This window comes from Argentina anserina, chromosome 2 (genome assembly GCF_933775445.1).
Source record: "Argentina anserina chromosome 2, drPotAnse1.1, whole genome shotgun sequence".
Taxonomy (NCBI): domain Eukaryota; kingdom Viridiplantae; phylum Streptophyta; class Magnoliopsida; order Rosales; family Rosaceae; genus Argentina; species Argentina anserina.
In genome coordinates this window covers 8598374-8612708 of record NC_065873.1, presented here as the reverse complement: position 1 = coordinate 8612708, position 14335 = coordinate 8598374, and the positions used below count along the sequence as shown (strand labels likewise).

Sequence of the window (14335 nt, the reverse complement as noted above, 5' to 3'; positions counted from 1 at the left end):
AACAAAATCACGTAACCTAGAGAACTTTCCAAAAGTTGAGATCACCAAAATGCGGGAATCATAATAACAATGAGAAGGAAAAAAACATATGCACATGTTAATCTTGCATGTGAGGCAGGAAAGCCAAAAGAACGTTCCTCAAGGTATTGAATCAGTTACGTTTGTCGATCTATGCAAGTAAGATGAAGAAAACAAATCCATGCAGTCACTCACTTACCTTCCATAAAAACAAGCATGTAGAGAATGATCGTGGTAAGGAAGGAACCATGAGCATACCAACTTAAAATCGAATGATATTGGAATCCACAAATAACAAAGTTGCATACTACACTAAGGATATATAACAAACTGACCTTACACACACTAAGCTCTCAAGAAGACATTTAAAAGAATGACAGAGTTAACGATGTCATGGAAACCGAAGTCCAAGCATAACATACAACTATAGCAAAAATTAAGACAATTACTTGAACATTCTTTTGAGCAAGACAATACACTTTATCAACCACGAAAACAGGTGTTCTCGAGCAATATGCAAGATCATTAGCCAAAAGTAAGTTGTGATGTGCAAGTGAGTGTACTTCATAATGGGAATGCATAAGAGGAGTGATTAAATATGCAAGCCAAAATAAACGACACTCCCCCTATCTCTCCAAAAAAATCTCCTTATAACACCATAATTCTGATTTTTTATTTTTTTTTATTTTGATAGTATAAGCTCAGTACATTGCTGAGACAATTTTCAACCACGGAGACCAATCCAGTCCATTCCAACATGTATCGAGTAGTTACTCAATCCCTGGAGATAAGAACTAGCCTGGCCTAAAAATATTTGATCCTTCGGGGATACCAAACCAGTCCATTCCTCTAGGCTTCGAGTAGTTAGTCAACTCCTGGAGATGTAGAACTAGCCTGGCCTAGCATTGCATGCACAATATAATTTTTCTTTTTGTGTTGCATGCAGTCAATATCTATAACATTTATTCAACTACACCGGCTCCTGATTAGGTTACTCAACTCAGATTTTTCCACCACTACGAAGTATGTGTATGTGAGAACTAAACATAATGGCTGATAACAATGAATGGCATTGAGAACACATGATGTGTGGTCCAAAGCAACAATATCAAAAGAACCAAAGAACAAATAGGTCAATTACAATAACTCATCCATAGTAAGATAAGATCGAGGACAAAGGAAAGTTACCTTGACAAATGTACCCACAAAGTATGTTATTTGTCAATATTGAGAGCAACTGCCAATGGCATTACGTAATGTCAGAAAACGTTATGTATTTAGTGGTTTGATAAACAAGTCTGCCCATTGATAATTTGTAGAAACAAATTCTAATGCTAGAATATTCTTGTCAACAAGTTCACGAATGAAATAGTACCGTATATCAATGTGTTTAGCTATAGTATGCTGAACAAGATTCTTGGAAATATTAATAGCACTTGTATTATCACAGAATATCACAAGTTTTCCTTGCAGAATACAATAATACTTAAGCATATTTTTCATCCAAAGCATTTGAGTACAACAACTACCTACAAAAACATATTCAGCTTCTGTTGTGGACAATGAAGTGCAATTTTATTTCTTATTATGCCATGCAACTAAATTCTTACCCACGAAGAAACAACCACCACTAGTACTTTTTCGATCTTGCAGATTACCTCCCCAATCCGCATAAGAATAACCTGCAATTTCAACATTAGTTTCATACGTATAAAATACCCCACATGTTATATTTCCAGAAATATAACGAATAATTCTTTTGGGTTAGCCTGAAATCTGACACAAACACTCACACTATAAGATATGTCAGGGCGACTAGCAGTAAGGTAAAAAAACTACCAATCATACTACGATATTTAGTTTGGTCAAGATACTTACCATCAAGATCATGACATAACTTTGTAGTGGTACTCATAGGTGTACTAACAAATTTCTTCCCAGTCATATCATATTTCTTAATAAGATTTTCAGCTTATTTAGATTGGGATAGAAAAATACCATTTTGATTCTGTTTAATTTACAAGCCAAGAAAGTAAGTGAGTTCACCACACATGCTCATTTCAAACTCATTAGTCATAACTTTAGTGAATTCTTTTACTAGAGCATCAGAAGTAGACCCAAAAACAATATCATCAACATATATTTGTGCAACCATGAGATGACTTCCAACATGTTTAACAAACAGGGTTTTGTCTACAGTACAACAAAAATATCCTTGTGATATAAGATAAGTAGATAGTTTATCATACTAGGAATGAGGAGCTTGTTTTAGACCATAAAAAATCTTTTTAAGTTTCCAAACATAATCAAGATGGTGAATATCTTTGAATCCTGGAGGTTGTTCAACAAACACTTCCTCATGTACTTCACCATTTAAAAAAGCAGTTTTTACATCCATTTGAAGTAGCTTAAACTTACGGTGACACGCAATGGCTAGCAAAAGCCTGATGGATTCAAGTCGGGTTACAAGAGCAAAGATTTCATCAAAATCCAAGCATTCAACCTGAGAATATCCTTGAGCAACTAGTCTAGCTTTATTCCTCGTAATTGTGCCATGTTCATCCATTTTATTCCTGAAAATCCACTTAGTACCAACAATATTAGTATTTTTAGGACGAGGAACAAGAATCCATACCAAATTCTTTTCAAATTGGTTGAGTTCTTCTTGTATTGCATTGATCCAATCATCATCTAGAAGAGCCTCGTTGATATTTTTAGGTTCAATCAAAGAAACAAAACCAAAACATTTTAGTTTGTTAATTTCTTTAACTTTTTCTTTAATAAAACTTACTAGAGCTTTGTTTATTTCCACAATCTCTGTGTTGGAGAATCCAGAGTCATCTTCTTTGGATGATATAATCTCAATAATTCTCTCTCTTGTGTGCATGCCTTCTCCAGTATCACCAATAATATCAGTGGATGAATGATCTTTCCTAACCAGCTTGAATCCAGTTCGATATTTTGTTGCTGGTTGTAGATTTTTGTCTACTTTCGTGGCTTCTTCCTATGATTGTACATTCTTATCTTTTGAGCTAGTTAAATTTGCATCAGATAAATTAGACTCATCAAAATTATCATCAACAAAAACAGTTATGGAATCCATGACAGTTCTAGTTTCTTTATTATACACTCTATAGGCACGACTGTCAAGAGAATAACCAAGAAAATACCTACATCTGATCTTGGAGCAAATTTAGCAAGATGTTCACGATCTTTTAATATATAGCAAGGATTTCCAAAAACATGAAAATAACTTACATCGCGTTGCTTACCTTTCCATAGTTCATATGGAGTATTCTTTGTACCTGAATGAAGAAGAACTCTATTTCCAACATAGCATACAATATTTACTGCTTCAGCCCATAAATTCTCACTTAAACCAGATGAATGTAACATTACCCTTGCCATGTCCAATAAGGATTTGTTTTTATGTTAAGCTATTACATTCTGCTGAGGGGTTATGGGTGCTAAAAACTTATGAAACACACTGTAATCTCGACAATTTAGAAACTTTGAAATTTTTAAATTCAGTTCCATTGTCAAATCTAATTCTAGTAATTTGTAAATTATCTTGTTGTTTTTCCACTACAAGTTGTTTACTCATTTTTTTTCCGAAAGAATCAAAAATATCACTCTTATCCTATAGAAAATCAACCTAAGTAAACGAGAATAATCATCAACTATAACAAAGATATATTCCTTACCTGCCATACTTACAGTAGCAGATGGTCTCATGAAGTCTATATGTAACAATTCTAATGGTTGAGAAGAGGAGGAAGCATTTACAATAATTTGCCTGCTACAACTCATTTTCCATAATATATTTTCAATTGTTACACAACCCTGATTAACACTTGTAATGACAGAAGCATAAATAAGATTAAGGACAACTCAACAACAAATCTCGACTAAGGCCGAAGCTGATTTTCAAAACAATCATTTACTTGGTGCTGCCCGATCCCCCCTCACTTTTGTATGAGGTTTCAGAACTGCATCTCTTTCCTTCTTTATTTGGACGGAAAATATCGGAATCACGTTTCTTCCTCCATATCTCTCTTCACGGTGAAAAAAACAATTCAACGAATCACCTCCAATGGGTTGCTCGAGAGTTTTGCGTATGGCTGCAGCAGAGATTCCTTCCCACAATGATGCCTACAGATTTCTTTGCCTTCCTATCATAACCCATCTTTCTAATTGGGAACAAGTTGGTTTTTCATTTATGGAAGGAGGCGAATGAAAAGTCTTAGGGTTTCGAATACTAAAAGAAGGCCTGCACGTGAGAGACTCAATTACATCACAAACCGTAAATTATTTAACGCAAATCATTGTTCCTGCGCTCTCAGATAACATCTGAGAACTAACGGCTAGGCGCTCGGAGAGTGGGCTCATAATAGACGGTTCCATTCGTCATCATCAAAGATTCAAAACCAAAACCAAAAAAATAAAAACAAGTTTATTTTCGGGTCCGAAGACGAGCCCCATTTCATAAGCAGTCACGGGTCATAACGAAACAAAGGAGATTCACAGATTAATCAATGCACCAACACACAGAGAAGCACAAGCCCCAAAAGCTGAATCAAACTCGAATGATTGATACCGAACCAATATTTGTTATTTTAGTTAAAGCTGAATCCAAAGCTGGATCCATCCTTCCCCACTCCTTATTTTTGCCGAAAACTTAGGACGACACTTGTTCTGTCTTTATTTCGATGGTCAGCACTTGTTCTTGTTCTGTTCCTGTTTGGTCTTATAAAAGTTGAAAAAGAAAACAAACGAGGACGCAGACCCTTAAATCATCACATTCCAAGAACACACAGAGAGAGACAGAGATTTTGGGTGTCCAAATTTTAGACCCAAGTCACAGTGACTTGGGGATAAAATATATATAAAGGGATTTTGATTCTTCATTGGAAAATTAGACATTGGCCTCCAGGTATATGTCTATGGCCAATCCTCAACATGAAAGATCAAGGTCAGTCGTCTCCATTGGCTCAACCTCATTGAGGAGAAGGAAACCAAAGCGTCCTTCCTGGTTCACCCCCAGAAGGTCATCTTTCTGTATTCATTTTTGTACCAAGTTTTCAATTTTGTTTCTGGGTTTTCTTTGCTTGTTTGTTTTAGTTTGATGGGTTTCAGAAAGGAGGGGACTTTCTGCACAATTGAAAATTTGAAATGATGAATCAATGTATTGTTTTTATACCTTTAAGACACTTTTATGGGATGGTGCATTAGTAATTAGGCAAGGTGCTATGGAGTTTTGGGTAGTAAGTTTAGTTAATCCATTAAAGTTTTGAGATTGGGGTGAGTTGAGTATCATGTGAAGGTTATCCAATGATTGTGAGTGACTTTTGGAGCCATTAATATCTTGATGTCTTGGGTTTGTAATGAATGTGTGTTGCCCACCTTGTCATTGCAGGTTACTTTCCATATTCTGTGTGATTAACTTGATAAATTATGTGGACCGAGGAGCAATATCAAGCAACGGTGTGAATGGAAACCTTGAAGTATGTAAGGACGGTATATGCAAACCTGCTACCGGCATACAGTAAGAGTCACTTCCTGCTTCCCTTCCTTCCTTGGCTTTTCACATCCTGGGTGTCTTGACGTTTGTTTAATTGTGCTGAATTTTCCTGTTGGTTGCCACAATGTCTTTTAAATGCCGTCATTTTTGAAACATACCGGAAGTTCCTTGAGAGCTAAGAAACAAATGTTTTTTAACCGAGAAATTAAAAAAAAAACCAATCTTGTCTCCATATGATAAAGATCATCTACTTTCTAGTAGCACCTGACTGAAGTAGTAACTGGAATTGTTCTCTGATAAATAGGATTTGTTAAAGTTTTGCACATTGCAGACATAGTTATAGACTTGTAGTTTGATTCTGCGTGTGGTACTGCTTAAGTTAGTTTAGAGAGTTGTTTGAAGGAAAAAGAAATAGAGGAAAGTGTGTGTCCTTTTATATTCTATGCCCTAGCTTTTTTGATCTTCATGCTTCTGGTGTTTCTTGTATGCTTCTTACACATGCTAAATACGATTCCTTTTGCCATTTTTAACCAGTCTACTTGCTGTAAAGGATTTTCATCAGAGAGCTTATTTTTCTTCTTAATTTCTGTTCATTGTAGGGGGCATTTTGAACTGAGTAATTTTGCAGTTGGATGTCTATCGTCAGCTTTTATGGTTGGACTTTTGGTGGCATCTCCAGTCTTTGCAGGACTGGCAAAGAGGTAACCGTGACCTGTTGCATTGAACTGCCATGATGGTGCATAATATTGAATTAAGATCTCAATTATTGCATAGAAGTATTAGAGTATTACTAATTCATCTGAAAACATGCATGAAATTATTTTTTCCAAAGATTGGGAGCTTACTAGATCCATATCAATGTGTGTCACCAACTAGAGAAGCCATATTTATATTTTGAATTCTCATGTATGTATTATCAAATTTTTCAGCGTAAATCCATTTAGGCTCATTGGAGTTGGATTGTCAGTTTGGACTTTTGCTGTAACTGGTTGTGGTTTTTCATTCAGCTTCTTGTCTCTCTTCATCTGCCGCATGTAAGTGACTTGATTCTTCATGTGTTCTTAATATACCCCTGGCCTAGCTGTATTTTGTTGATGTTGGGTATATGTATGCTATATTGGTTGGTGCTGCATGAATTGATCCAAGTTCTGTTCTTTAAAGGCTAGTTGGTGTTGGTGAGGCTTCATTTATCAGTCTTGCAGCTCCGTTCATTGATGATAATGCTCCAGCAGCTCAGGTATTGGATCTTCTGTTTCTGTAAATACCCATGGTTTTGCATTTTTTTTATAACCTGAGGTGATTACAGTGTAATATTTTGGCCATCATTTCTGTTGAAAAGACGATGATACTAAGGCAGTGAGTATATGCTTTAAGATTAAGAACTTCTCAATTTTGTTGCCAAGATACCTCTCTGATCATAACACGTTTTGTCAATTTTGTTGGGATTGGCTTGATTTGCTAAACTTTATATCTTTTGTTTTTAGAACGCGATACATGGGCCTTAAAATTCTGCAGCATATTAGGTTCTCATTCAGTAACAAAGGTGGTGGGAAAAGATATTATGAAAACTAATATAGGATCCCATCAGTAATATGCTACAGATATTCTGAACAGAACAATCTCAGTTATAAGTTTCAAATCAGCACCAATAAATCAGACAATGCTTGACCTTGTCATTTTCACGTGAATTTTTCTAATACCATTTTGCTAAGCTGAGAACCTGTTGTGTTTGTAGTCTCTTGTGATGGTGTTTTTTTTTTTCTTGTTGGGCTTTTCGTCTACTAGTAGTTTGACTGGTTTCTCCTTAGCGTTGAGCTCCTCATTGCTTCTGAATAGTGGAGGGGCTTTGGAGACAGGGTTACATATACATCTTAGACAGAGGGTAACGGGCGGTTTCCATTCTTTCAGTTGGTACTGTAATTATTAGTTGTTTTAAATGAGGTGCGGATGGACTGATGGAGTATAGGTGAGCTATTTAAAATAGCAATCTGTAAGATTCTTCAACCTCAGTTGCCCTTTCAGCCTATAAATATGGAGGGTTTATGATTGACTTTTAGCTTATTCAGTTCCATGTATTGTTATGCACCAGTAATCATTTTGTTTTCCCATTGAAGCAGGAATAACCTTTGTCTGGAAAAATAAAACAGGTGCATCGGTTTCATCTCTGGAAAGAGAATATGTTCATCACTAGCTAGAAATTTACAATCTTGTTAAGATCTCACACAATTTTTGAGCAAGTTCTCAACTTCTATTTATTTGGGTTACTATGGCATACACAATGACTCTTGATTCCGTTATAAGTTTATTGTGAAAGATATCTAAATTCATTAGTAGTTGTAGTGCTAATGGTTGCAATCATTTTGGGTTAATACGACCGTGGCTTTTTCTGAACTATTATTCGCTTTTGGATATAATCGGCTGCTTGTGCATGGTTTATATACCAACGTCCCTTTTCTGGCGACGGCGAGGCTCAGCAGCGGGGTGGAGCAGCTCAGCTGGACTCACCACGGCGGCCGGAATCGCATAGTCGCCAGAATAAACCCAGAAATTGATTTTCGGCCGCCATGGGTTTCCGATGGAGCTCCGACCGGCACAGACGGAGTCGCCCCGTAGTGGGTATTGCAGCTGTGCCCCTTCGCCGCGCCTCGCCGTCGCCGGAGTCGGAAACGTCCGCACTTTAAGGGAGTGTGCGGACGTCCACTCTGTAACCTCCCTGTATATATATATATATATATATATATATATATATATATATATATATATAATAGGATTTACGTATTCGCCGATTCCGGTGACAGCAGGCCACAATGGTGGGGCGGACCACGACAGCTGCACTCCCCACCTCCCGGCGGTCCCGTATGTACCGGTCGGAGATCCATCGGCGACCCACGACGGCTGAAATCTGCAAAAATCAAGTTTTTGGGCAGATTCCTGCCATTTCGCGATTTCGGCCGCCGTGGGTTGCCGATGGATCTCCGACCGGCATAGACGGGACTGCCGGGAGGTGGGGAGTGCAGCTGTCGTGGTCCGCCCCGCTGTTGCGGCATGCCATCGCCAGAATCGACGAATCCGTACCTTACGTAAGGTACAGACGTCCGCACCTGAAAATCCTCCTATATATATATTCTCAACTTGATGGTCTTATAGTATCTTATTGGCATATGCGATGATGCTTAATTCCATTAGAAGTATATAGTAGCACATATTTGGATTAGATTAGATGTTGTATTGCTAATTGTTGCAGTCATCTTGGGTTCAGTTGATCAATTGTATGCTTTTTCTGAATTATTATTAGCGTTTGGATATGATAATAGGTGTAGCTTTTCTTTACGACCTGCCATGCCTCTCCTCTTATCATGTATGTTCTCTTAAAAATATTGATAACGTAATTGCCTTTTTGTTTCTGTCTTCATTATTCTTACTGCATTTTTTTGTCAACTGATCATGTCTTTTTATCTCAGAGAACTATATGGCTTTCAACTTTTTACATGTGCATACCATCTGGATATGCTCTTGGTTATGTATATGGAGGCTTGGTAAGTTTATATACCGTATTGCTTCATGATTTATGAACGAATAATTGTTAGATCAGGAAATCATGCATATTTGAAAATATTCCTGTACAATTGTACTTGCTATGTATAAAGTTTCTGCATTGTTTCTAACTATATCACTTTTTTTGGACTCTGATTAGTTTATGATTGTCTGTTATCTTAATTAGGTGGGATCTTATATCGGTTGGCGTGTTGCATTTTGGGGAGAGGCAATTCTGATGCTACCATTTGCTATTCTAGGATTTGTTATGAAGCCTCTGCGGATGAAAGGTGTACTTCTATGCATTGATTCATTGTAATTAGCAACTTTTTGGCCGGCATAACTAACCAATTTTTTCTTACAGGTTTTAAGAATGATGAATTTACTGAAGCATTGATTGTGCAGGAGACGGCTGTCTCAGAAGTTCAAGGTACTAACACTGGTGATTTGTCTGCACATAACACAATTTAGCGTAACTGAAGAGCTTAAAATTGATAAGAATTTCTCCAAGAAACTTTGTTATATATGAAGCAATTGAGATGTTTTATTTTTATGACATATTTCATTCATTCTTGACACTTTATGATTTTGAATTGGTAAAAGTTCTCCATGATAGAGCTCAATGCTATCATTATGTTTTTTTATGGAAGAATATTTCTTGATAATCAAAATTTTTCACATTCCTAAGGTTTTGGCGGACTAAACTCTAGTACTATGATATGGAAAGCAATGAAATATGCTATTCTCAAGTTCTTGGACAGTGCTATTAGAACAACAAAATTATTTAGCAGATAAACTTGTCTGACTGGAAGGGTGGAAAACATGTTTTTTTTTTTTTAATTTTATGTTTGATTCGTTCACCAAAAACTGTTGACTACCTTTTTGTAGCTCCTATTCTTAGCAGGACAGTGAATCTTTCTGATCTGTTGGTTAGATTTATTTAGATTAATAAGACTTAGGCTGTTGCTAATTTTGTTTTGAAACCCAATCTATGAATTCAGGTGCTTTGAACCCCAAGGATAGGGCAGTTTCGATGAAGGAAGATGTAACAAATTCTACCATACAGAAACATCCAAAGTGAGTTATCCATCCTTAAGCTTTTTTATATGCAGAAAATTTTAAAGAAAGTAGAAGCAAAGTATGTAAAATGAGTGGGCAAACATGAGTGCAGGACCCAAATGTTATAGAAGCAATTTTTCCGAAGGAGCCGGAATAAACTGATTTAATAACTTGTTTGTGACGCCTAATTGCATGCAAGACGGTTGGAAAAGGATATAGGCTTTTGTTTCCGATGGTGATGCCTCTGTCACTGTATCGTGGTTTGTATCTGTTTAGGAGACGCCTTTAGTCTTCGTGATAAGAAAGTTCTTATTTTATTTTTTCCTTACCTTTATGTTTAAATAACTCATAACCAAAAGACAGAACTAAGACTCTAGAGAAAAACCATGAGACTCCTATCTCTTCACAATACAAACAAAAGTTACAAAACAGGCAAAACTGTTGTTGTCTTACAACCTCATTCCATGATATCGTTCTTCCTCCATGTTGCACTTTGTTTTGATTAGTTCCCTTTCTAATTCTCTGGTAGTTACTGCAATCATAAATATTTATTTACTTATTGTTTTTAGTGCTAACATGACAGCATCTTGGAAAGTTTTTTGGTACCTACCATAGATGCAATTGATGAGCTTATTAATTTATGGCAGGCCAAAACTTTCTACAAGGATAAAAAATCATCTTTCAAGGTTTATGAAAGACATGAAGGAGCTTTTGGTCGACAGGGTTTATATAATTGATGTTCTTGGTACAGTAACTTTTCTTTCTCCACCTTTTGCTCTACCGATCATCTTTTGTATGTGCTGTGGTTCATTGTGGTCTCTCTGTAAACTAGCTTTCTTCCTTTTTTTATTTTTATTTGAGAATATATGATAATAATTTAGTGATCTTTGCTGCTAATAATTTTCTCCTGAACTATCGATTCTTAGGTTACGTAGCATACACCTTTGTAATTGGTTCATACTCATATTGGGGGCCTAAGGCTGGTTATAATATATATCATATGGTAAGAAATTGCATTTCATACAATAACTTTTTCACTGTAAAACTTCCCTGTTTTTATAATCATGGTTTATTTTTCATGGTGTTCGGCAGACTAATGCAGATATGATTTTTGGAGGTATGACAATTGTGTGCGGAATAGTAGGAACACTAGCAGGCGGTGTTCTTCTGGATTTCATGTCTAATACTATCACCAATGCTTTCAAGGTAGATATTCTTGTACTTTTATTAGGAAGGATCTAGAAATGTTATCCAAGCTCTAGGCATTATTTCTTTTCCTCTTTGCGCAATAATGAGCTACTTCATCTTTCACGTTTGGATTTTGTTAATTGGCATTCTTTTTGCTTATGTTTGATGTCATCTAATAGTCTATAAACATTCATAGCCCTTCTGGAAATTCCGTTTAGAGATGCGATACAATCTTGAGGAGTGAAAATAAACTCCATATTTTTAATAACTCATCAGAAGCCTTAGAGTTTCACAGATTTTGCACTAGGATATCATTAAGTGAAGTTGACATGCGATTGCATTTTAGCAGGTAAAATGATCTTTGGTGCCTTTCCTGTTAACCACTTCTTAAAAAAGATTAGCAGTGGGGCTTTAATCAGGAAGTTGGGATGTGGATCTTAGATTTTGAAGCTTTTCTCTCATGTCAATCTAGTAGACTGTAGACACTGTCGAGCATTATTTTCTTTTAGTCATTAACTTCACTCTATTTGCTGTATAATTTTTTCGGTTCACCTTTTGCCTCTCTAAATACTATATTTCTACCTTATTGCAGCTTCTTTCAACAGCAACTCTACTTGGGGCAATATTATGCCTTGGTGCCTTTTGCTTCAAGAACATGTATGGTTTCCTAGCTCTTTTTGCAGCTGGGCAACTACTTCTCTTTGCAACTCAGGTACAAATCTAATCATATAATTGTCCACTATTTGGTGGGCTTTGTTGATTCACCTATCTTGCTAGTGCATGCATTTCAGATTATTATTATTATTATTATTATTATTATTATTATTATTATTTACAGTTTAAACACAAAATAGCTAGTTGCCATTAATACTCTCCTTAGCTGGAAAAGGCATCTATGGAATACTTACTTGCAATTTCCATATTTCTGTTCGCAGGGTCCTGTAAATTATATTATTCTCCATTGTGTTAAACCTAGTTTGAGGCCACTATCTATGGCCATATCTACTGTTGCAATCCACATATTTGGGGATGTGCCTTCCTCACCTGTTGTTGGAGTTGTCCAGGTTTGCATTACTATTTTCATTATCAAGCTTTTACAAATTTGAATATAATTTAGGGTAAATTCCTTCTATGGTACCTGATGTTTGGCTACTTGGACAATTTGGTACCTGATGTATGAAAGCGGACAATTTGGTACCTAAAGTTCTCAAATTTAGGTCATTTTGGTACTTATGTCAATTTTGACCATATTTTCAGGGTTATTTTCGTCATCTTATCTCAACTTTACTTCATTTTTTTATAATACCTCCAAATTGCCTCTAAGTTATCACTAAAAATTTGATAACTCATCCACTTAGTATCTGTGATGATTTACGCATATAAGTTTTCATAATGTAGCTATCAATCTAAATTAATTTTAATTATAAGTAATTAAAAAAATATTTTGATAAAAATTACAATTGCATAAAGGCAATTTATTTCCTTTGCAGAAAATAATTAGGATACAATAAGTATATTAAGAAAAAAAATTTATTTTCGATATATGCGAAGTATATGCTAAGTGTAGTAGATATATCAATTTAATTATCTCTAAAGAGAGGCAATTATAGGAAGAAAAATGTGAATTTGATGAATTTAGGACTAGAATGACGGAAATAACCCTGAAAATATGGTCAAAATTGATAGAGGTACCAAAATGGCCTAAAATTGATAACTTTAGGTACCAAATTGTCCGCTTTCATACATCAGGTACCAAATTGTCCAAGTAGCCAAACATCAAGTACCATAGGAGGAATTTACCCTATAATTTATTGCCGTTCATGCCTTACAATTGGTGAAGCTGGTATTCATTAAAAAATTGAATATAAATTGTTGTTGTCCATGCCTTACAATTGGCGAAGCTGGTATTTAGTTCAAATTCCAGTTGACATAAGAGAAGTGTGTTATAAATGCTCCATCATGAGTCACTATACTTTCTATGAGTGTATTTCTATGAGTCACTATACTTCAAAGTGTTCTACATTGACTTTTGTCCCTGAAGTCAAATGAGATGTCTTTTTTTTTTTTTGAGGGGGCAACAGTAATATCTAAAATGTATTCTTCACTGCCCCAACACCCCTGACGATGAATGGTAAAATTTGTGTAAGAAAATTCACCTGCCTTGCAAAGAAATGTACAATGAATGCAATCATGACTTTTACATTCTATTAAGGTGTGTTTTTAGTTGCTTAGATATGGTTTGGACTATGCAGGATCACTTAAAGAATTGGAGGTCAACTGCTCTTATTCTAACATCCATTTTAGTTCCAGCAGCAGGCATATGGTTTGCAGGTAACTTTTTTTTTTTCAGTTAAACTGTTATATTGCTTTCTTTCTGAGTCCACAAGAGGACTATGATGATCAGCTTCTCGGAGTTCAATAAAGTTGACTATTTTTTGGACCTTTCCATGTTGATATCACCTTTGAAGTCTCTGTATTTACCATATTGCAGGAATTTTCATGGACAGTGTGGATAAATGCGAAGAAGAAAGTGATGATGAAGAAAGCGATGATGAGATAACAACTGAAATGCCATCGCTTGAAGAGAAGAAGACTGAAACAACTGAATCTGCTGTGTAGTAGGTCATTTAATTCATGTAAATATGGTCCCCCTATTACAATTCTCTCTTGTTTTCCGAGGGCTTTCTTAATATCTATTTTATAGCAGAGGTTTGTATGAAATCATAATCAACATTTTCGAACATTTTTCTCTGTAGAGAAGGAAAAAGTTTCTATAGTATGTAATGCTTTTCCACAAGTACACATAATTGTGTGCTTTTGGAGTTTTGGTTGCTAAGAATTAGGTTTCGAGAAAAAATGGCCACTGCGAAGGGCTGGAAAATTTTCAGATATTCATTTGCACTAAATCACTCTTGCCTAAACAATGGAACTGTAATTAGCCTAATAAAAATCACATGAGATTCTTTCTGCAAATTTCAACTGGACCTGTGAAAAGGAGTACACATTTTGCTTCTA

At 35.8% G+C, this 14335-nt stretch overlaps 1 protein-coding gene across 1 annotated transcript; it reads left to right on the top strand.

Annotated features, from left to right (window-relative positions):
• Positions 1-4636: 4636 nt before the first annotated feature.
• LOC126783186 (probable sphingolipid transporter spinster homolog 2) lies at positions 4637-14163 on the top strand. The gene is made up of 16 exons (XM_050508606.1): positions 4637-5065; positions 5435-5563; positions 6139-6240; positions 6469-6573; positions 6701-6776; positions 9001-9075; positions 9261-9363; positions 9438-9503; positions 10075-10150; positions 10780-10877; positions 11059-11135; positions 11225-11338; positions 11913-12032; positions 12256-12384; positions 13573-13651; positions 13812-14163. The coding sequence occupies exons 1-16, from the start codon at positions 4956-4958 to the stop codon at positions 13937-13939; spliced, it is 1587 nt and encodes a 528-aa protein (XP_050364563.1). The 5' UTR covers positions 4637-4955; the 3' UTR covers positions 13940-14163.
• Positions 14164-14335: the final 172 nt, after the last annotated feature.